Source organism: Eumetopias jubatus, unplaced genomic scaffold (assembly GCF_037043125.1).
Source record: "Eumetopias jubatus isolate StellerSeaLion01/CBP00866 unplaced genomic scaffold, mEumJub1_p1.0 scaffold_17, whole genome shotgun sequence".
NCBI classification, from domain to species: Eukaryota; Metazoa; Chordata; class Mammalia; order Carnivora; family Otariidae; genus Eumetopias; species Eumetopias jubatus.
The window spans coordinates 60245530-60270524 of NW_028274823.1; the positions used below are offsets into that span (position 1 = coordinate 60245530).

A 24995-nucleotide genomic window follows, 5' to 3' on the forward strand; every position below is an offset into this window, starting at 1 on the left:
ATTAGAATTTTTTAAAAAAGATTTTATTTATTTATTTGAGAGAGAGAGTGAGTCAGAGTGAGAGAGAGAGAGCATGAGGACTCTGTGATCATGACCTGAGCTGAAAGCGGACGCTTAACCGACTGAGCTACCCAGGAGCCCCTAGAATTTTTTTTTTAATTCCAAAGTTCCTACAGCATTAAAGTTACCACAATTAACAATGAGATATACATAGCCATCATCAGAGTAAAAAAATTAATACTTTAAACCTTATCTTTCTTTGTAGCAATGTATGTTCACAAACTTTTACCTTTCAGAAACTACCTAAACATTGACCTTTCCATTCTAAATTGAGCAGTATAATGCATAGGTCACTTCAGAGGGTATTATGTAATTAGTTTTGATTATACTCTATTATGCAGAGAATTTTCTTCAGCTCCTTCTGAATATTTATACTTTTTATCGTTATACCTCTGAGAAGTCTGCATCCTATCTAAACATTCAATTATTTTTCCTCCAGATCACACTAAGATAAATATATAGGTAGTGCTATAAAATTGTGGGAAATATGAAAATCACTAAGAGCATCAACAGGACAAAAACAGTACACCAAGTTTGATAAATTTTAGGAATACTGTTTTAGGAAGAATAATTCTGTACTCTCTCCATAGTTCTCTACTGTTTTTCAAGTACATTCCATTTCTGATGTGGTACTTACTCAATCTCATGAGAGCATTGGCAGAAATATCATTACCCCATTTTTACAGATGGAAGAACATTCACTGAAAGAGTAGAAGCCTTACCCTGATCACAGTGCTAATGACAGAGCTGGAACTAGAACCTAGACCAGAAATATAAGGGGGAAATCATAGTAAGCCAAGAAAACTACAAAGTGTTGTCTTGGGTAATTAGTGAGTACAAATAGTGAGTTGACAGCTACTTCTAACTGTCCTCCCTACATCTTGTAAAGAAGTTAATCTCCCCTAAAGCCTGCATGAAGTCACAGACAGCCTTTATTTTCAGAAAGGAAGGAACTAAAAATATAGTAGCACAGCCATTTATTAACCTCAGGCAACATTATCCAGAGGTAGCAGAGTCTTACGAAAAATGCATGGGATTTGCCATCAGATGACTTAGGTTTAGATCTCAGTGATTTTGCCAGTTTCTTAATCCCCTTACACTAAATACCTATTTAGTTAAAATGGGGCTAATAACACCAGCCTTACTGCCTCAAAGGGTGTTGTGATGATCAATAAGATACTATCTAGAAGCACTTTATAAACTATGTCATTGTATAAGTACAAGTCCTCATCCTGGTATAGTAGCAAATAAAGGAAATTCTTCCTGTGTGGGAAAGACTATAACATAGTTGTTAACATAATGGATTAGCAGTTGTACTGACTTGGGTTCCCTTCTAGCTCTGTAACTTGGCTTGGGAACTTAGTCTTTCTAAACCTCAGGTTTCTTACCTTTTAAATGGAGGGGGGGATAATATCTTTCATGAGATTTTATAAAGATTATATAAGGTATTGTATGTGGAATAGCGAAGCTATTGTTAAGCTCTCTTGAATTAGTTTTCTTTAAGATGAACTTTTAATTTATATTAATAATTTTAGATCTCCAGAAAAGTTGTAAAGATAGTATGAAGAATTCTCATCTACCCTTCTTCTGGTTTCCTCTGTTGTTAATATATTTGCCACTTACTGAACAAACAAACATTGATGAATTACTATTAACTAAACTTAACAGGTTTTATTTGGACTTCACCAATTTTTCTATGAATGCCTTCTTTCTGTTCCAGGATCCAGTCCAGGGTACCACATTGCATTTAGTTGTCATGTCTCCCCTATCTCCTTTGGTCTGTGACAGTTTATCAGTCTCCTTCTTTTTCATGACCTTAACAGTCTTGATGAATATTGTCCAGGTATCATGTAGGATGTTCCCCAATCTGGTTTTACTTGTTTTTCTCATGATTAGATTGGGGTTGTAGACTTTTGGAGAGAATAGCAGAGAGGTGAAGTGCTATTCTTGTCACAATGTGTCAAGAGCTACATGATACCCACTGATGATGTTAACTTTTATCACTTGGTTAATGTAGTGTTTGCCAGTTTTTCCATGGTATTTTGAGCTAGTTTTGATCAGCTATCACTTATATCAGATTTTCTCTTCCCTGTCTTCCCACTGTTTGGAATGCTTTTCATTTATATTTACTGCAAATGTCATATTCAGAAATATCTTTTCTGACCACCCAAGCTAAAGCAATCTCTATGACATTTCACTTTTGTGTTTTCTTCACAGCATTTATCATTGCCTGAAATTGTCTTGTGTATTTGTTTACCTAGTTTATTGTTTGTTGATAGTCTCCCACCCCCTCAAACAAGAACATAAGCTTCAGGAGAACAGGATCCTTGTAGGATTGTTCACATCTATACACTTGGCGTCTGGCACAGGGCTAGCATATGCTAAGTGCTCAATAACTATTTTTTGAATAAATGTCAAAGAAAGAAAGATCCAGTATTAAATTATAAGTATTTCTCAAAAAGAGTGGAAAATAGCTGAATGGTAGGAGGTTCAATTTAATATTCTTAAGTGAATTGGTTTAGTTTTAATGAAAAGGTTAAATGCAATCATAAGCATCTAAGGAAATAGGTAATCAACATCCTTGTAATTCAGGCTCTCTTATAATGTACTTAATAATGTGAATGTCAGAGTATTTTTCTGACTTATAAGCAAGATATGACTGACAAATATAAGATCTCCTTAGTTGTTACACATCTGCACCTTTGTGACCTTTTTTTGCTAATTGGCTTAGCTTTCCTATTGTAGAACTTTTTAACAGAGTCAGAAGGAGTGTAGAAATAATTGATGCCCTTGATTTTAACTTATACCTGACTTCTTAGCGTCTATTATCTTTTCATTTATATTGACAGAAAAATGGAGCTTTTTTGTATAAATCTTTCTTTTATAACTCAGTAAGAAAGCTCTCTTCTTATGTGTTTCTTTAGGACTTAAAATCTCCAAATCAGAGGGATGAAATCGCAGGGGCCCGGGCCTCACTTAAGGAGAACTCCCCGCTCTTGCATTCAATTTGCTCAGCCTGTTTGGAACATTCTGATGTTGCTTCCCTCAAAGCCAGCAAGGACACAGTTTGTGAAGAAATTCACAATGCCCTCAATGTAATTTCAAATGCTTCACAAGGCATCCAGAATATGCTTGCCCCACCAGAATCTAAGGCAGCAACACTGGGAAGTGCCCTTGATGAGCTTGAGGTAAGTAGAGAGAAAGGTAAAATGTGATTTCTTGTGTCTCAATAGGAAAATAAACAGATGTGGGTTTTCAGATTTTTCAGATCAGAGTTTAGAGTATGAGTAAACAAAAATTCAGTTACTTAATGAGTCTCCATCATTGCCTTGTGCCTTCCAATGAATTGATTAGCAGGAAAATATTCTATCAGTAGACTTCTGGCTCCTTTACATTTCTTCTAAGGAAGTCAGTGAATTTAAAGTGGGATTGTTGGTTAGATTGAAATGATGATTTTAGTTTACATCAATCAATTTATGAAATGTAGATTTATCCATTCCACGAATGTTGCAGAAAATAATCAGACCGGCGAGAAACCAAGTGACACTTGGAGAGGTAGGAGAACTCGGAGAACTTAGGTTTATTTTATGCGGGCAGACCCAGATGAGGTCCCTGACCTGTGGAATTCCTTTCTGAAATTCCTGGGAGGTGACTAAATTCCCCTTCCACTCAGCAGAGCAGGACCTGACTAAGGATTGTCGTCCCTGGAGGCTTACTGAGTCTGGACGAACTGCCAGGCGAGTTAGTCCACTTCTCCTTGGAGTCCAGCTAGGGCAAGACTGCCTGGAGGGTTGGAACTCTGTGGTGAAGGAGGACCCGGAATACTGTCGGGTGGTGCCCCATTTGATGGGTTCCAAGTTCCTTCCTGCTCCAGTGCAGTCTGAGCCACCAGTTGGTGGCTCAAGGGGCCAGAACAGTTAGAGTCTCGCTGGGTCCTCCAGTAATGTTGTGGAAAATAATGAGACCAGCAAGAAACCAAGTGACACTCAGAGAAGTAGGAGAACTCAGGTTTATTTTATGTCGGCGGACCCAGATGAGCTCCTCAAATTTTGGGCCCCAGGCAGCGGGGTTACAGGGTTTTTATATGGGGTGCAGAGGGTCAGGTTCCAAGGGCTATGCTGGCTGCTGGTAGGTAGCTTTAAACCGGGGGAGAGGGGGCTGCTTTAGGTGGGAACAGTAGTGCCAGGACCCTGTGTCGGGAAGCCTGTTTACAGAAGCAGAAACGGCTGGTTATCTCTTGCTCCCAGTAGGGCTTCTGGTTATCTCTAGCTCTTTCTATCTATGGGGGCCTGCTCTCCCTGGGCCTGCTCTGGGTAATTTTCCTCTTCACAAATACTTATCATTGGCTCTGTTTTTTGTGCTTGGGATAAAATTGAGCCCTGCCCCCATGAAGCTTATGTTCTAACAGAGGAATATAGGCAAAAAACAAAAACAATGAACATTGTAGATAAGTAAATTGTATAGAATGTTACATTGAAGCTTATGTTCTAACAGAGGAATATAGGCAAAAAACAAAAACAATGAACATTGTAGATAAGTAAATTGTATAGACTGTTACATTGAGAAAGCAAGATGACTTGGAGGCTTGAAGGAGATTAGATAATTGGGCAGATGGAGATCTAGAAAGAAGGTTTGAAACATGTCCCATTGTTTAAGGGACAGCACAGAAGCCAGGATGCCTAAGTGGGGAGAGTAAGGGGATGAGTCAGAGCTGAACTGAGGAGACCCAGTGGGGCCAGGTTATGGAGGATTCTGTGGGCTTTTAGGGGCTCTGGCTTTTACTTCAAGTTAAATGGGATCCATTCTAAGGTTTTAAGCAGAGTTATGACACTTGAGTCTTAAAAGGACTATATTGGCTGCCTGTAGAGTATAGACTGAAAGGGAACAAAGGGAGACGCTGAAAAACCAGGCAGAAAGCTATTACAGTAATATAGGTTCCATCCTTATATTTTATGTGCATAACCTTATTCCACCTCACACTTTAGTTTGGACCAGCGTGGCATCAGTGAATATTAAGGCTAAATTTTGGAGGTGAAGCCAACTGGATTTGACAGAACGGATGTGGGATTTGAGAGAAAGGGAGGAGTCATGGCTGATCTTGCAGGCTGGGTCGTCCAAAAGCATACACTGAACAGTTTGGGATACAAAGCGTTGTTAGGAATGAATATGTGTGAAGGGAAGAGGGAGGGAGGGAGCATGATTGAGCTGAAGAAGTCTACCTGTGAGCCAGACCCACAAAACCTAGACCAGTCAGCAGAGAACTCTAGAAGAAGGAGTGCCCTCTAGTGTACCTTGTCAGGCAGAAATAGCCAGGCTTTTTTTTTTTTTTTTTTTTGCCTCTGTCAGTCACTGGATGCAGGTCATCCTGCCCTGGGAAGGCTAAGTATGACGTCCAGGCACAGGGAAGAGGGAGCAGTCCCTTGCAACTGAGGCAGACCCTGTAGGAAATGACTGCTGGGGGCCATCTGCTGGCCTCACTCCCCACAGCTGAGCATAAGTCCTGCTTGGAAGGGAAATATGGATAGTACATCTCTGTGTCTACCAGAGATAATGACAAGGTTTTGTGTTTTTGTTTTTTGGGTTTTTTTCTTCTTTAGCAACTGGATGGATAGAGTTTTCATCAACCATGGTAGGGAACACTGTGGGTGAAGCCAGTTTTGAGAGGAAGATCAGAAACCCAGTTTTCAACATGTTGAGTTAGAGATATTTATCGGACATTCAAGTTTGATGTCAAAGATAATAAGCTATACAAGTCAGACATGTAGTTTAATGGGAGACAACATAGTGTAGTGCTTAAAGATAAGGGTCTTAGATCTCTTTATGCCAAGGTTCCTATCTCAGCTGTGGCACTTTTTAGGAAAGTTATTTATTTATTTATTTATTTATTTTTAAAGATTTTATTTATTTATCTGACAGAGAGAGACACAGCAAGAGAGGGAACACAAGCAGGGGGAGTGGGAGAGGGAGAAGCAGGCTTCCCGCGGAGCAGGGATCCTGATGTGGGGCTTGATTGCAGGACCTTGGGATCATGACCTAAGCCAAAGGCAGACGCTCAATGACTGAGCTACCCAGGTGCCCCAAGAAAGTTATTTAATTCTCAGTTTTCTCACCTCTAAAATGGGAATAATAATAGGGCCTACATCATAGTGTTGTCAGAATCAGTGAACTAATAATACAGGTAAAATGCTTAGAACAGTGACTGGCACATAATAAGTGCTCAGTAAATTTTAGCTCTCCTTATCATTAGTGGAGATGACTATTTGGACGCAAATTCTTCCCTAATGAAATCAATGCAATTAAAATAACTAAAGTATTACTGGTAACTTAAAAAATAAACTAAACACATGTAATTCCTATATTGTTTGTAACATTATTACTTTCATGATAAACATGAAAATCAAATTCATTTACATTTAGAGTAACCTTTATGTTTTTCCTTTAGTTACATGTCTTTAAACAGATGTCTTTACTTCTAATCTAACATTATTAAATTCCTTATTATTGGCACCCATGCAAAAATTTATAAAGTTCCTAATTGTTAGCATCTATGTGAAAGTTCAAGAAACTAAATAAGTTAGACGATTAGTGGTGACTCTTGAATGGTACCCATAGTAAGATTGAAAACTCCTTGTGGGCAAGATTGTGTTTCTTAGTAATTTTACACCAGTGATACTAGCAGAATGTTAGGTCTCCCCGTACATTGGTATGTATCATTTCTTGATAGCTAAACATTTAACATAAATGTATTTGTGTATATGTACAACATAAATGTACAGAATAAAACAAAATAAAACGGAGACTTAGATAAATTATATAACTTGCTCAAATCAGAAGGCTAGTGAGTGGTAGTATCCAGGAAGTGATCTAGTCTGATTCTAGAAGGTATTTTTAAGTTCTGTGCTATATTGAATTCTCACAGATACAACTTAATGTGCTTAATCCATGCTAAGATTATTAGTCTGTATGAACCATCAGAGAAATTATGAATGTAACCAAGTATCTGGGTCATTTAAGTAGAACTAGTCTATATTTGGAGAGTGGCTAATATGGTGAGGTGAATTTGTTAAAGTGGACAGAGAGGATTGTAGATAACATTTTTCATAGCACTAAACAGAATTGTGTCAGGGAATAAGATGTCCAGTTTATTCCAGACACTCATTCTATGTTCTTAGGAATATAGAAGAAGATAGAAGATTTCCAAATTGTTCCTTTTTTGGGGATTTCTCCTTTCTGACTTTAGTTGAAAGTGGCTGCTACAGGCAAGATAAGGCAGTGGTTAGAGAAAGAGAGAGAGAGAGAGAGAGAGAGGGAGAGAGAGAGTGTGTGTGTGTGTGTGTGTGTGTGTGTAGCATTGATGGGAGTGGGAATAGGCATAGTGATGGAGTCTTCCCTTTCTCAAGATAAGTGGCTGACTCACTTCTGAACAAGGCAGGAGGGAGTTGCAAAGATATTTCCCAGAAATCTTAATGCTGTCTTAACAACTTTGAAATCAGTTCTCAGTTAAAGCTAAGGATGCTCAAACCAGTACAAAATGCCTGAATTTTATATACATATATATATATATATATATATATATATATGTATATAAAACACCTGAGTTACAAATAGCTGCTGAGGCTGTCTGAACTAGATAGAACAGAATTTATTGAGCATTTAGCTTTTTTAAATGGTTTTGTAAATTAAATGGTTGCATTTTTCTTTATTTACAGGAAGCTGTACTGGTAAAAGATCCAAAATAACCTTTGCTCTGTCTTGCTTCTGCAAATATAATACTATGAAATAAACTGATGTAGTAAATACTCTATTGGGAGTAAGTCTCATTAAATGTTTATAGTGTGGAAATGTATCAGAGTGCTTATTCAACAACTACCATGCTGAAGCTTTGTTAAATCTTTCATTCTGGTCCACGGCTGGTTGTAGGTATGGAATCTGAGATTTATTGGGAAAGGAGAAAATAGAACTTAAATTATAACACTATACAAGCTAAATCAATTGATTTATTGGAGAGCCTAATGTGGATTATAGGGTGTTTCTTTTGCATTTGTGACTGAATGAGAGTTGAGAAGTGTCAAATTATAGATTAACAGAATTTTGAAAATACCTTTAAGCAAGAAACTTTGCCAGTGAAAATTGCTTTGAAACTCCAAGTCCATTAAGACATATTTTCTCTTGTGCAGTGAGCTTTTATAATCATGGTCTGTAAGAATTATCCAGACACTCATGTGATAAAGATGATAATAACAAAGGAGTTTTTTAGTATTTTTTTCATCTTCAAAGAACGATCATATTTTCTTATTTTTAGATACTCATTTATGTATCATCATTCATTTATTACTTTATTCCCTGTTGTATTCCCAACACCTAGAACAATGCCCTATACATACTAAGTGCAAGGTGATTATCATTGAATTGAAGGAAGGGAGCAAGGAAGGAGGGAAGAAAGGAAAGAATGTAGGTAGCAATGCTGTATGTCATTTTGTGATTTGGATTGAAGAGCATTTTCCCCTTACTCCTTTTTTTTTCTCTCCTTTCTCCAACTGGTAGTTGTATGTACTTGGGGTATGTTGCTCTACTTAACTTTTAACTGGGACATGGATTCAGTCAGGTAGCTACCAGAAACATATCTAAGTGATAGGCTTAGATTTTTTTCTGTGATAAGAGAAAAATTCTCTATTCTTAGTAGCTATTTAGCCTAATATCTAGCCTTAGTTTAGGTTCCCTACAACTGCCAAGATATGCTGCCTTTACTAAGAGTAATAATTTTGAGGAATGTTTTTACCTGAAGGAGAATACAAGACCTCTATCAATCAGATTAGCATTTAGTAGCTAAAGAAAAACGGGCATCACTGATGTCTAAAAGCACTGTAATAGGATTTTTTTTTAAAAAAAGGTTTGGTTTCTAGAAATATAGTGAACCAGAAGAACTAAAAGTGATATATAAAATATTTTAAAATACATAGGTAACCTGATAGGTAAATTAGGGAAATTCATTGAGGTCAGCCAGATACAAAGAACAGACATCCAGACAGGCAAGCCAGCAACAGCACTGTGCTGGCGGATGTGAGAATTTCTTTTCCATTATGGCTTGTAGCTTGGATTTTTGAAAGACCATGAACTGAGGACAAAAGACAAAGCTTATATCCTGCCACCTGGAAGGTCACATGAGACTCTTTGCATGAAGCTGAGAATCCTTCAATGTGACCACCTTATTGGATGAACAAGAAAAACACTAGTCCCTATAGCAGGAGATAGGAAAACTTGGCTGGCTTAACTTTGGCTCTGGGCAGCTCAGAAAAAAGAGTACAAAATACCTTGGCGGTTTTTTTTTTTTTAAATATTTATTTATTTATTTTAGAGAGAGTGTGCAAGAACGCACACATACACACAAGAGTGGGGTGAGGGGAAGGGCAGAGGGAGGAGAGGGAGAGGGAGTGAACAGACTTCCTGCTGAGTGTGGGGTCTGAAGGGGGGCTCAGTCTCCAACCCTGATGAGACCTTGACCTGAGCCAAAATGAAGAATTGGATGCTTAACTGGGTGGGCCACCCAGGCATCACTATCTTAGAGACTTTTTACCCAAAAGTTTATCCTTATCTGGACTTTGGATCAGAATTCATATTATCTGAATAGCCTCTAAAACCCAAGCTGAAAATATAAAGTTGTTCTGTCTTGGCAGTAACTCTAAGAACTTGCCAGAAGTAAACTCAAGTTCCCTGTGCACTTTTTACCCAGTGCACAAAAAATTCTCATACAGGTCTAAGGAAAATAAATTGTCACCAGACACACAAATAAGCAAGGTACATGAATGAAACTTTGCAGAAAAAAAAAACTGCAGAATCAGAACTTCAAACACTGCAGATATTGAAATTATGATATTGAATGTAAATATGCTTAATATACATTATTCACTTATTTACTGAAGTATGAGGAGTATGGTGAAGGAACAAAAAACTGTCAAAATTGACCAGGCAGAACTATCTAAAATGAAAAACATAATCGTGAAAAATTCAATGGTTAGGCAAGATGGGAGATTAGATAGAGAATTAATGATCTGAGAGAGAGATTTGAAGAAGTTCTTTATAATGCACCACAGAAAAATAATATTTTTTAAAACAGTTAAGATACATGGAAGATGTGTGACAAGTTTTAAAATATTCTAGTATAAGATCCAGAAGAGAGAAAAGTATAAAAAAGATACTAAGAATTTCCTAGCATCGATGGAAGATACTAACCTTCATACCTAAGAACCCCAATAATTCTCAAGCAAGATAGAAAATGAAAACCACATTTATACATATTGTAGTGAAGCTGAAGAACACCAAAACCAAAAAGAATATTTTTAAAAGAAAAGGAGGAGAGCTCTATTCTTAGCAAGATGGCAGAATAGAAGACTGACTTTCCCTTTACCCATGAACACACTGAATAAACAACTACACATGGATCAATTACCTCTGAGAGAAATCCAGCAATTAGTTGAGAGATTATTGTGCATTGAGCAAACTGAGAAAATACCTGCATCAAAATTGGTAGGAAAAGCTGGGAGTAATGCACTTTCACTGTAAATTCCACCTCTAACACAGAACCATATAAATGAGATGGAACCCCCATTTCCCAGATTCTCCTTGAGGAACCAAGTTTTTGTTTTTATTTTAATTGTTGAAGTATAATTGATATGCAATATATTATTAGTTTCAGGTATACAGCGTATGTATCAGTGTTCACCATGACAAATGTAGTCACCATCTGTCAGCATATAATGTATGCTGTGATACAATATAATACAGTATTATTGACTATATTCCCTATGCTGTACTTTTTATCTCTATGACTTATTTTTTTTATAAATAGAAGTTTGTACCCCTTCATCCCCTTCATCTATTTTGCTCATCCCCTCACCCATCTCACCTCTGGCAACAACCAGTTTGTTCTCTGTATTTAAAAATGGGTTTTGGGTGGCTCAGTTGGTTAAGCGACTGCCTTCGGCTCAGGTCATGATCCTGGAGTCCCAGGATCGAGTCCAGCACTGGGCTCCCTGCTCAGCAGGGAGTCTGCTTCTCCCTCTGACCCTCCCCCCTCTCATGTGCTCTCTCTCTCTCACTCTCTCTCTCAAATAAATAAATAAAATCTTTAAAAAAATAAAATATGGGTTTTGGTTTTTTTTTTTTTTTGCTTGTTTGTTTTGTTTTGTAGATTCCACATATAAGTGAAATCATACGGTATTTGTCTTTCCTGTTTGACTTATTTCATTCAGCATAGTACCCTTTAAGTCCCTCCATGTTGTTGCAAATGGCAAAATTTCATCCTTTTTATGGCTGTATAATATTTCATTGTCGATATATACCATTTCTTCTTTATCCCTTCATTTATCGATGGACATTTGGGTTGCCTCCATAGCTTAAATATTGTAAATAATGCTGCAATAAATATAGGAATGCATATTTCTTTTTGAATTAATATTTTTGGGTTCTTTTGGAGAAAATAACCAGTAGGGAAATTAATGGACTGTATGGTAGTTCTATTTTTAATTTTTTGAGGAAACTCCATACCATTTTTCACAATGATTGCACCAATTTATTTTTCTACCAACAGTGCATAGAGGGGTCCTTTTTCTCCATATTCTTAAAACACTTATTTCTTACCTTTGTGATACTAGACTTTGTGGCTGGTGTGAGGTGATAACTCATTGTAGTTTTGATTTGCATTTCCCTGGTGGAAAAGCATCTAATTTTGGTGTAGTCTCAAGAGTTGATTTTTGCTTTTGTTTCCCTTGCCTGAGGAGACATATCCATAAATATGTTGGTAAAGCTGATGTCAACTACTGCTTCTGTTTTCTTTAGGAGTCTTATGGTTTAACATCCCCCATTTAGGTCTTTAATCCATTTTGAGTTTGTGTATGGTGTAAGAAAGTAGTCCAGTGTCATTCTTTTACATGTAGCTGTCCAGTTTTCCCATCACTACTTATTGAAGTGATTGTCTTTTCCCCATATATATTCTTGCCTCCTCTGTCACAGGTTAATTGACCATATAGGTGTGGATTTATTCTAGGCTCTTTATATCATTCTCTTGATCTATGTGTCTATTTTTGCCAGTACCATTCTGTTTTGATGAGTGTAGCTTTGTAGTATATTTTGAAATCTGGGATTGTGATACTTCCAACTTTGTTCTTTCTCAAGATTGCTTTGGTTATTTGAGGTCTTTTGTGGTTCCCTACAAATTTTAGTATTATTTGTTCTAGTTCTGTGAAAGATGCTATTGGTATTTTGATAGGGATTGCATTGAATCTGTAGATTGCTTTGGGTAGTATGGACATTTTAACAATATTAATTCTTCCAATCCATGAACATGGAATATCTTTTCATTTGTTTGTGTCATCTTCACTTTTTTTTTAAACATATATTTTAGAAGTATATTTGGAAACAGGTTATGTCATAGCTTATAAGCTTTTACAGAATATATTTATTAAGAAACAGGTATTTGTATTGATGAAAAACAAAAAAGACAAAGGATATATATTAAAATACTGTCTCTGGGTGATAAGATGGTATTTTATTCTCCTTTTTATAAATTTCTGTTTATACTGTCAGGAGCAAGTTTGGGCTTTATAATCAGATGAATGTTATATTTTTTTATTGTTGATCACCATATATTACATCATTTGTTTTGGTGTAGTGTTCCATGATTCATTGTTTGTTCATAACACCCAGTGCTCCATGCAGAATGTGCCCTCTTTAATACCCATCAACAGGCTAACCCATCCCCCTACCCTCCTCCCCTCTAGAACCCTCAGCTTGTTTTTCAGAGTCCATCATCGCTCCTGTTTCTTCTCCCCCTCTGACTTACTCCCCTTCATTCTTCCTCTCCTGCTATCTTCTTCTCTTTCTTTTTTCTTAAAATATGTTGGGTTATTTGTTTCAGAAGTACAGATCTGTGATTCAACAGTCTTGCACAATTCACAGCGCTCACCGTAGCACATACCCTCCCCAATGTCTATCACCCAGCCACCCCATCCCGCCCACCCCCGACCACTCCAGCAACCCTCAGTTTGTTTCTGAGATTAAGAATTCCTCATATCAGTGAGGTCATATGATACATGTCTTTCTCTGATTGACTTATTTCACTCAGCATAACACCCTCCAGTTCCATCCACGTCGTTACAAATGGCAAGATCTCATTCCTTTTGATGGCTGCATAATATTCCATTGTGTATATATACCACATCTTTATTCATTCATCTGTCGATGGACATCTTGGCTCTTTCCACAGTTTGGCTATTGTGGACATTGCTGCTATAAACATTGGGGTGCACGTACCCCTTCGGGTCCCTACATTTGTATCTTTGGGGTAAATACCCAGTAGTGCAATTGCTGGATCGAATGGTAGCTCTAATTTCAACTGTTTGAGGAACCTCTATACTGTTTTCCAGAGGGGTTGCACCAGCTTGCATTCCCACCAACAGTGTAGGAGGGTTCCCCTTTCTCCACATCCCCACCAACATCTGTCATTCCCTGACTTGTTCATTTTAGCCATTCTGACTGGTGTGAGGTGGTATCTCATTGAGGTTTTGATTTGGATTTCCCTGATGCCAAGCGAAGTTGAGCACTTTTTCATGTGCCTGTTGGCCATTGGGATGTCTTCTTTGGAAAAATGTCTGTTCATGTTTTCTGCCCATTTCTTGACTGGATTATTTGTTCTTTGGGTGTTGAGTTTGATAAGTTCTTTATAGATTTTGGATACTAGCCCTTTATCTGATCTGTCATTTGCAAATATTTTCTCCCATTCTGTCGGTTGTCTTTTGGTTTTGTGGACTGTTTCTTTTGCTGTGCAAAAACTTTTTATCTTGATGAAATCCCAATAGTTTATTTTTGCCCTGGCTTCCCGTGCCTTTGGTGATGTTTCTAAGAAGAAGTTGCTGCGGCTGAGGTCGAAGAGGTTGCTACCTGTGTTCTCCTTTAGGATTTTGATGGACTCCTGTCTCACGTTTAGGTCTTTCAACCATTTGGAGTCTATTTTTGTGTGTGGTGTAAGGAAATGGTCCAGTTTCATTCTTCTGCATGTGGCTGTCCAATTTTCCCAACACCATTTGTTGAAGAGACTGTCTTTTTTCCATTGGACATTCTTTCCTGCTTTGTCAAAGATAAGTTGACCATAGAGTTGAGGGTCCATTCTGGGCTCTCGATTCTGTTCCATTGATCTATGTGTCTGTTTTTGTGCCAGTACCATACTGTCTTGATGATGACAGCTTTGTAATAGAGCTGGAAGTCCGGAATTGTGATGCCGCCAGCTTTGCTTTTCTTTTTCAATATTCCTCTGGCTATTCAGGGTCTCTTCTGGTTCCATACAAATTTTAGGATTATTTGTTCCATTTCTTTGAAAAAAGTGGATGGTATTTTGATGGGGATTGCATTGAATGTGTAGATGGCTCTAGGTAGCATTGACATCTTCACAATGTTGGTTCTCCCAATCCATGAGCATGGAACGTTTTTCCATTTCTTTGTGTCTTCTTCAATTTCTTTCCTGAGTATTTTATAGTTTTCTGAGTACAGATCCTTTGCCTCTTTGGTGAAATTTATTCCTAGGTATCTTGTGGTTTTGGGTGCAATTGTGAATGGGATCGACTCCTTGATTTGTCTCTCTTCTGTCTTGTTGTTGGTGTATAGGAATGCCACTGATTTCTGTGCATTGATTTTATATCCTGCTACTTTACTGAATTCCTGTATGAGTTCTAGCAGTTTTGGGGTGGAGTCTTTTGGGTTTTCCACATAAAGTATCATATCATCTGCAAAGAGTGAGAGTTTGACTTCCTCCTTGCCGATTTGGATGCCTTTGATTTCTTTTTGTTGTCTGATTGCTGTGGCTAGGACTTCTAATACTATGTTGAATAGCAGTGGTGAGAGTGGACATCCCTGCCGCGTTCCTGACCTTAGGGGAAAAGCTCTCAGCTTTTCCCCATTGAGAATGATATTCGCTGTAGGTTTTTCGTAGATGGCTTTTATGATATTGAGGTATGTACCCTCTATCCCTATACTCTGAAGAGTTTTGATCAAGAAAGGATGCTGTACTTTGTCAAATGCTTTTTCTGCATCTATTGAGAGCATCATATGATTCTTGTTCTTTCTTTTGTTAATGTATTGTATCACGTTGATTGATTTGCGGATGTTGAACCAGGCTTGCAGCCCAGGGATAAATCCCACTTGGTCGTGGTGAGTAATCCTTTTAATGTACTGTTGGATCCTATTGGCTAGTATTTTGGTGAGAATTTTTGCATCCATGTTCATCAAGGATATTGGTCTGTAATTCTCCTTTTTGATGGGGTCTTTGTCTGGTTTTGGGATCAAGGTAATGGTGGCCTCATAAAATGAATTTGGAAGTTTTCCTTCCATTTCTATTTTTTGGCACAGTTTCAGGAGAATAGGTATTAATTCTTCTTTAAATGTCTGATAGAATTCCCCTGGGAAGCCATCTGGCCCTGGGCTTTTGTTTCTTGGGAGATTTTTGATGACTGCTTCAATTTCCTTAGTGGTTATAAGTCTGTTCAGGTTTTCTATTTCTTCCTGGTTCAGTTTTGGTAGTTGATACATCTCTAGGAATGCACCCATTTCTTCCAGGTTATCTAATTTGCTGGCATAGATTTGCTCATAATATGTTCTTATAATTGTTTGTATTTCTTTGGTGTTGGTTGTGATCTCTCCTCTTTCATTCATGATTTTGTTGATTTGGGGCATTTCTCTTTTCTTTTTGATCAGTCTGGCTAGCGGTTTATCAATCTTGTTAATTCTTTCAAAGAATCAGCTCGTAGTTTCGTTGATCTGCTCTACTGTTCTTTTGGTTTCTATTTCATTAATTTCTGCTCTGATCTTTATTATTTCTCTTCTCCTGCTGGGTTTAGGCTTTATTTGCTGTTCTTTGTCCAGCTTCTTTAGGTGTAGGGTTAGGTTGTGTATTTGAGACCTTTCTTGTTTCTTGAGAAAGGCTTGTATTGCTATATACTTTCCTCTCAGGACTGCCTTTGCTGTATCCAAGATTTTAGACAGTTGTGTTTTCATTTTCATTGGTTTCCATGAATTTTTTAAATTCTTCTTTAATTTCCTGGTTGACCCATTCATTCTTTAGTAGGATGCTCTTTAGCCTCCATGTATTTGAGTTCTTTCCGACTTTCCTCTTGTGATTGAGTTCTAGTTTCAAAGCATTGTGGTCTGAAAATATGCAGGGAATGATCCCAATCTTTTGGTACCGGTTGAGACCTGATTTGTGACCTAGGATGTGATCAATTCTGGAGAATGTTCCATGGGCACTAGAGAAGAATGTGTATTCCGTTGCTTTGGGATGGAATGTTCTGAATATGTCTGTGAAGTCCATTTGGTCCAGTGTGTCATTTAAAGTCTTTATTTCCTTGTTGATCTTTTGCTTAGATGATCTGTCCATTTCAGTCAGGGGGTGTTAAAGTCCCCCACTATTATTGTATTGTTGTCAATGTGTTTCTTTGCTTTTGTTATTAATTGCCTTATATAATTGACTGCTCCCATGTTCGGGGCATAGATATTTACAATTGTTAGATCTTCTTGTTGGATAGACCCCTTAAGTAGGATATAGTGTCCTTCCTCATATCTTATTACAGTCTTTGTTTTAAAATCTAATTTGTCTGATATAAGGATGGCCACCCCAGCTTTCTTTTGGTGTCCATTAGCATGGTAAATTGTTTCCCCCCCCTCACTTTCAATCTGGGGGTGTCTTTGGGTCTAAAATGAGTCTCTTGCAGACAGCATATGGATGGGTCTTGTTTTTTAATCCAATCTGATAGCCTGTGTCTTTTGATTGGGGCATTGAGCCCATTTACATTCAGGGTAACTATTGAAAGGTATGAATTTAGTGCCATTGTATTGCCTGTAAGGTGACTGTTACTGTATGTTGTCTGTGTTCCTTTCTGATATTTGCTGCTTTTAGGCTCTCTCTTTGCTTAGAGGACCCCTTTCAATATTTCTTGGAGGGCTGGTTTCATGTTTGCAAATTCCTTTAGGTTTTGTTTGTTCTGGAAGCTTTTTATCTCTCCTTCTATTTTCAATGACAGCCTAGCTGGATATAGTATTCTTGGCTGCATATTTTTCTCGTTTAGTGCTCTGAAGATATCTTGCCAGTCCTTTCTGGCCTGCCAGGTCTCTGTGGATAGGTCTGTTGCCAATCTAATATTTTTACCATTGTAGGTTACATATCTCTAATCCCGAGCTGCTTTCAGGATTTTCTCTTTGTCTCTGAGACTCGTAAGTTTTACTATTAGATGTCGGGGTGTTGACCTATTATTATTGATTTTGAGAGGGGTTCTTTGTGCCTCCTGGATTTTGATGCCTGTTTCCTTCCTCACATTAGGGAAGTTCTCTGCTATTATTTGCTCCAATATACCTTCTGCCCCTCTCTCTCTTTCTTCTTCTTCTGGGATCCCAATTATTCTAATGTTGTTTCGTCTTATTGTATCACTTATCTCTCGAATTCTGCCCTCGTGATCCTGTAGTTGTTTCTCCCTCTTTTTCTCAGCCTCTTTATTTTCCATCATTTGGTCTTCTATATCACTGATTCTCTCTTCTGCCTCATTTATCCTAGCAGTTAGTGCCCCCATTTTTGATTGCACCTCATCAATAGCCTTTTTGATTTCGACTTGGTTAGATTTTAGTTCTTTTATTTCTCCAGAAAGGGTTTCTCTAATAACTTCCACGCTTTTTTCAAGCCCAGCTAGTATCTTTAAAGTCATGATTCTGAACTCTAGGTCCAACATCGTACTAATGTCCGTATTGAGTAGGTCCCTGGCTGACGGTACTACCTCTTGTTCTTTTTGCTGAGGTGAAATTTTTTCGTCTTGTCATTTTGTCCAGAGGAGAATAGATGAATGAGAGAACAAAATGCTAACAGGTTTACAACCTCCCCAGCAAATATACTGTATACAAATCAGAAAAGACCTGAAACCAGGGGAAGAGAAAGGGAAAGAAAGAAAAAAGAAAGAGAAAAAAAAAAAAGAAAAAAGATAAAAACAAAAGCAGAACAATACAAAAAAAGCAGAATGTGATCAAATATGATCAGGCTAGTGCCTAGATCAGTGCCACACACTAGATTTTGGGCGTATTTTGGTCTGTTAGAAAAAAGTGCCTCCTAAAATTTTAAAGGAAGAAAGACATATAGGTACAAAATAAGGGTTGATACAATGAAGCGATAGAAGATGACTGTTAAGATGAAAATTATAAAAGATTTTATAAAAGGACTTGATAAGATAAGAAGTTGTTTGAAAAAAGAAAGAAGATTTAAAAAAAAAGAAGATAAAAGGGAGAGAATGTGATCAGGCAGGAGACTAGAACAGAGCTATACACTAGTGATTTAGGGTATATTTTGATCTGTTAGAAGAAACTGTATATCAAAATTTTAAAGAGAGAACAACTTATATATATATGCCAAAAATAAGGGTAACTACTATGAAGGGATAAAATATGACTCTAAAAATGAAAAATAAAAAATGTTTTTTGTTTTCTTTTTTAAAAAAGAGATTGATACGATGTTGGTTGATAAAGGGAAAAAGAAAAAAAACAGTTAACAAAAATTAACTTTGATGAACTAATGAATCATGGTAAAAAAAAAGCCATGAATTCTATGTGCAGTATTCCCCTAGCGCTGGAGTTCTCCCGTTCTCCTTGATCGGTAAACTTGGTCTTGGCTTGCTGGCTGTTCGTGCTGATCTTCTGGGGGAGGGGCCTGTTGCTGTGGTTTCCAAATGTCTTTGCCGGAGGCTGAATTGCCCCGCCCTTGTCGGTCCGGGCTAAGCAAGCTGCTTGGGTTTGATCTCAGGAGCTTTTGTTCCCTGCAAGCTCTCCGTACAGCCTTGGAGGACCAGGGCAAAAATGGTGGCCTCCCAATCTCCACCTGGAGGAGCTGAGAACTCGGGGTCCCGCTCCTCAGTGCGCCCACAGTGAAAAGCAGTCACTCCCTTGTCCCCGGTCTCCGGCCGCTCTCTGTGCTCACCCGGCCTGCGACCGAGCATTGCTATCTCTGGCACCCAACCCTGTGTGGAGTCTCCAAACCCAGCAGATCCCTGCGGTGCGTTCCCGCACCGCTCCTCCCCGGGAAGGAAGGGGAGTCTCCCCGGATCTGCTGCCTGTTGGGTCCCTGCTGGAGGAGCAGTGGCCCGACTGGGCCGCGGATCACAGTTTATGGCAACCCCAAGCTGAGAGCCCGCGCCTCATCTCCATCTCTGCAGCCGGCTTCCCCGCTCCCATACCTGGGAGCTCTGGCGCACTCAGGCACCCGCAGTCTTTCTGTGACCCCGAGGGTCCTGAGACCACACTGTCCCGGGAGTATTCCATCCCCTGCTTAGCCACTGCAGCAACGTCCCTCAGCGGAGCCGATTTCTAACAGTTCCGATTTTGTGCTCCGCGGCTCTATCACTTGCCAGAAGCGGCCGGCGGAGGCCCCTCCCCCACCATCTCTCCTCCCGAATATCGCCTCGGATTCACTTCTCCACACGTCCTACCTTCCAGTAAGTGGTCGCTTCTCTGTTCAGATAGTTGTTGCTACTCTCCTCTTTGATCTCCTGTTGAGTTCGTAGGTGTTCAGAATGGTTTGATCCCTATTCAGCTGAATTCCTGAGACCAGACGAAATCTAGGTCTCCTACTCCTCCGCCATCTTACCTTCACTTTTTTTTTAAGATTTTATTTATTTATTTGACAGAGAGAGAGAGAGCACAAGCAGGGGGAGCAACAGGCAGAGGAAGAGGGGGAGGGAGAAGCAGGCTCCACACTGAGCACGGAGACCGATGAGGGACTTGATCCCAGGACCCTGGGATCATGACCTGAGCTGAAGGCAGGCACTGAACCGACTGAGCCACCCAGGCACCCCTCATCTTCACTTTTTTTCATTAATTGTCTTATAGTTTTCAGAGTATAGGTTTTTTACCTCCTTGGTTAAGTTTAGTCTTAGGTATTTTATTCTTTTTGTTGCATTTTTATATGGGATTGTTTTCTTAATTTCTCTTTCTGCTACTTTGTTGTTAGTGTATAGAAATGCAATAGATTTCTGTATATTAATTTTGTATCCTGCAACTTTACTGAATTCATTTATTAGTTCTAATAGTTTTTTGGTGGAGTCTTCAGAGTTTTCCATACATGCTATCACATTATCTGAAATAGTGATAGTTTTACTTCTTCCTTATCAATTTGGATGCCTTATATTATTTTCTTTTTCTTATCTGATTGCTATGGCTAGGACTTCCCATCTTGTACTGAATACAAGTGGTGAGAGTGGCCATTCTTGTCTTGTTCCTGATTTTAGAGGAAGTTTTCAGTTTTTTCCCATTGAGTCTGATATAACTTTGGACTTTTCATATATGGTCTTTATTATGTTGAGGCATGTTTCCTCTGAATCCACTTTGTTGAGAGTTTTTATCATCAATGGATGTTGTACTTTGCCGAATGCTCTTTTTGTATCTATTGAAACACATGGTTTTTATCCTTCTTCTTGTTAATGTGATGTATCACATTGATTTGTGAATATTGAACCACTCTTGCATCCCTGGTATCAGTTTCATGTGGTCCTGGTAAATGATCTTTTTAATGTGCTGTTGAATTCCATTTATAATATTTTGTTGAGGATTTTTGCATCTGTGTTTATCAGAGATTTTTTTTGTAGTGTCTTTTGTTTTTTGTAGCTTTTTTTTTTGTAGTTTTCTTTTTTTGTAGTATCTTTGGTTTTGGTGCCAAGGTGTAGTGCTGGCCTCATAGAACTTTTTCTTCCTCTCCTATTTTTTGGAATAGTTTGAGTAGAATTGGTATGAATTCTTCTTTAAATGTTTGGGGAAGTTCACTTGTGAAGCCATCTAGTCTTGGACTTTTGTTTGTTGGGAGTCTTGATTGATTCTTCATTACTATTAATTGGTCTGTTCAAATTTTCTATTTTCTTGATTTTGTTTTAGCAGATTGTGTTTCTAGGAATTTATTCATTTCTTCCAAGTTGTCCAATATGTTGGCATATAATTTTGCATAATATTCTCTTATAATTCTTTGTAGTTCTGTAATAGCAGTTGTTATTTCTCCTCCTTCATTTCTGATTTTATTTGATTCCTGCCTTTTCTTGTTGAGTTTGACTAAAGGTTTACTTATTTTTCTAAGACACAGTTCTTGGTTTCATTGACCCTTTCTATTATTTTGTAGTCTATAGTTCACCTACTTCCTTTCTAATCTTTATTACTTCCTGTCTTCTGCTATATTTGGGCTTTGTTCTTATTCTTTTAGTTCTTATAGATATAAGGCTAGGATGTTTACTTGAGATTTTTCTTGTTTCTTGAGGTAAGCCTGTATCACTAAAATTCCCTCTTAGAACTGCTTTTATTTTGTCCCAAAGATTTTGGGTCATTGGGTTCTAATTTTCATTTGTCACCATGTATTTTTTTATTTCCTCTTTTATTTTTTCATTGACCCATAAATTGTTTAGTAGCTACTGTTGTTGTTTCACCTCCATCTTTGTAGGGTTTTATTTCAGTTTTTTTTCTTGCAATTGATTTCTTTTTTATTTTCTAAAATTTTTAAAAGGTTTTATTTAAATTCCAGTTAGTAAACACACAGTGTAGTATTAGTTTCAGGTGTACAGTATATTCAACACTTCCATACAACACCTGGTCCTCATCACAGCAAGTGCACTTTTTTATCCCTATCACCAATTTAACCCATCTCCCCATTTACCTCCCCTTTAGTAACCATCAGTTTGTTCTCTGTAGTAAAGAGTCTGTTTCTTGTTTGTCTCTCTTTTTTTCCTTTGTTTTCTTTCTTTTTTTTTTTAAAGATTTTATTTATTTATTTGACAGAGAGATAGTGAGAACAGGAACCCAAGCAGGGGGAGTGGAAAAGGGAGAAGCAGACCTCCCGCTGAGCAGGGAGTCTGATGTGGGGCTCGATCTCAGGATCCTGGGATCATGACCTGAGCCGAAGGCAGACGCTTAATGACTGAGCCACCCAGGTGCCCCTATTTGTTTTGTTTTTTAAATACCACATATGAGTGAAATCATATGGGGTCTATCTTTCTCTGACTGACTTATTTTGCTTAGCATAATGCTCTCTACCTCCATCCATGTCATTGTAAATGGCAAGATTTCATTCTATTTTTTATGGTGGAGTAATATTCTGTTGTATGTATATATATGCCGTCTCTTCTTTATCCATTCATCAGTCGATCACTTGGGCTGCTGCCATAATTTGGCTATTGTAGACAATGCTTCAGTAAACATCGTGATGCATATATCCCTTTGAATTAACATTTTTGTATTTTTTGGGTAAATACCTAGTGGTGCAATTGCTGGATTGATGGGTAGTTCTACTTTTAACTTTTTGAGGAATCTTGATACTGTTTTCCAGAATGGTGGCACCAGTTTTCATTTCCACCAACAGTTCAGGAGGGTTCTCCTTTCTCCGCATCCTTGCCAGCACCTGCTGTTTCTTGTATTGTTGATTTTAGCCATTATGACAGTGATGATGAGATGATATCTCATTGTAGTTTTGATTTATAGTTCCCTAATGATGAGTAATGTTGAGCATCTTTTCATGTATCCATTGGCCATCTGTATGTCTTCTTTGGAAAAATGTCTATCCATTCTTCTGCCCATTTTTAAATTGGATTATTCATTTTTTGGGTGTTGAGTTTTATAAGTTCTTTATATACTTTTGATACTAACCCTTTATCAGATATGTCATTTCCAAATGTCTTCTCCCATTTTGTATGTTGCCTTTTAGTTTTGTTGTTTCCTTCCCTGTGCAGTAGCTTTTTATTTTGATGAAATACCAATAGGTCTGGGGCGCCTGGGTGGCTCAGTTTGTTAAGTGTCTGCCTTTGGCTCAGGTCATGATCCCAGGCTCCTGGGATGAGCCCCACATCAGGCTCCCTGCTCAGCGGGGATTCTGCTTCTTCCTCTCCCACTGCTCCTCCCCCTGCTTGTGCTCTCTCTCCGTCAAATAAACAAAATCTTAAAAAAAAAAAAAAAAAGAAATACCAGTAGGTCTTTTTGCGTTTGTTTCCCTTGCCTCAGGAGACGTAAATAGAAGGAAATTACTACAGCCAATGTCAAAGAGGACATTGCCTGTGCTCTCTTCTAGGATTTTTATGATGTCAGGTCTCACACTTAGGTCTTTCATCCATTTTGAATTTATTTTTGTGTTTGGTGTAAGAAAGTGGTCCAGTTTCATTCTTTTGCATGTTGCTGTCCAGTTTTCCCAATACCATTGTTGAAGAGACTGTTTTTTTCCCATTGGGTATTTCTTTTTGCTTTGTCAAAGATTAATTGACCATATAGTTGTGGGTTCATTTCTGGGTTTTTTATTCTGTTGTGTCTTGCTCTATGTGTCTATTTTTGCACCAGTTCCATACTGTTTTGACCACTATAGTTTTATAATATAACTTGAAGTCCAGAATTGTGATGTCTCCAACTTTGCTTTTCTTTTGTAAGGTTGCTTTGGCTATTTTGGGTCTTTTGTGGTTCCGTGCAAATTTTAGGATTTTTTGTTCTAGCTCCGTGAAAAATGCTGGTAGTATTTTGATAGGGATTACATTAAATGTGTAGATTGCTTTGCACCAAAAACAATGATACCTCGGGATACTACTCACCAAAGAGGTAAAAGACTTGTACTCTGAAATCTATAAAACATTTATGAAAGCGATTGAAGATGACACAAAGAAATGGAAAAACATTTCATGTTCATGGATTGGAGGAATAAATATTGTTAAAATGTCTATACTACCCAAAGCAATCTACACATTTATTGCTAGATATGATTTAAATTTTCTTAAATTTATTGAGACTTGTTTTGTGGCCCAATGTGTGATCTGTTCTGGAAAGTGTTCTATGTGCCTTTGAAAAGAATGTGTATTCTGCTGTTTGGGGATGGAATGTTCTGTATATATCTTTTAGGTCCCTCTGGTCTAATGTGTCATTCAAAGCCACTATTTCCTTACTGATTTTTTGTCTGGATGATTGCTGTAAGTGGGGGGTATTAAAGTCTCCTACTCTTTTTTAAAAAATTTAAATTCAATTAGCCAACATATAGTACATCATTAGTTTCAGATACAGTGTTCAACAACCCATTAGTTGCATATAACACCCCATGCTCATCATATCACATTCCCTCCTTAATGCCCATCACACAATTACCCCATCCCCCCCCACCTCCCCTCCAGGAACCCTCAGTTTGTTTCCTATAGTTAAGACTCTCTCATGGTTTTTTCCCTCTCTGATGACTTCCCATTCAGTTTTCCTTCCCTTCCCTATGATCCTCTGTGCTGTTTCTTATATTCCACATATGAGTCAAACCATATGATAATTGTCTTTCTCTGACTGACTTACTTCGCTCAGCATAATACCCTCCAGTTCCATCCACATCGATGTAAATGGTAAGTATTCGTTCTTTCTGATGGCTGAGTAATATTCCATTGTGTGTGTGTGTGTGTATACACACACACATATACATATACACCACATACACACACACACACACACACACACACACACACATACACCATATCTTCTTTATCCATTACTCTGTTCATGGACATTTCAGCTCTTTGCAGAGTTTGGCTATTGTGGACATTGCTGCTTTAAACATTGGGGTACTGTTGCCCCTTCAGATCAGTCTCCTACTATTTTTGTATTCCTGTCAATTTCTTCCTGTAGGTCTGTTAATATTTTCCCTAGGTATTTAAGTGCTTCTATGTTGGGTGCATAGGTATGTATAATTGTTATATCCTCTTGTTGGATTGATCCCTTTATCAGTATGTTATGCCCTTCTTTGTCTTTTGTTACAGTTTTTCTTTTAAAGTCTACATTGTGTGATATAAGTATTGCTACTCCAGCTTTTTTTGCTTCCATTTGCATGGAATATCTTTTTACCTCCCTCACTTTCAGCCTGTATGTGTCCTTAGGTCTGA

General features: G+C 38.0%; 1 protein-coding gene across 1 annotated transcript in view; it reads left to right on the forward strand.

Moving 5' to 3' along the window:
• The window catches only part of CTNNA3 (catenin alpha 3), a 1824697-nt gene that overhangs the window by 409113 nt on the left and 1390589 nt on the right, over nt 1-24995 (forward strand). Inside the window, exon 5 of the mRNA XM_028109632.2 lies at nt 2985-3248. Within this exon, the coding sequence (XP_027965433.1) occupies nt 2985-3248 (264 nt within the window). The remainder of the gene's footprint in view (nt 1-2984; nt 3249-24995) is intronic.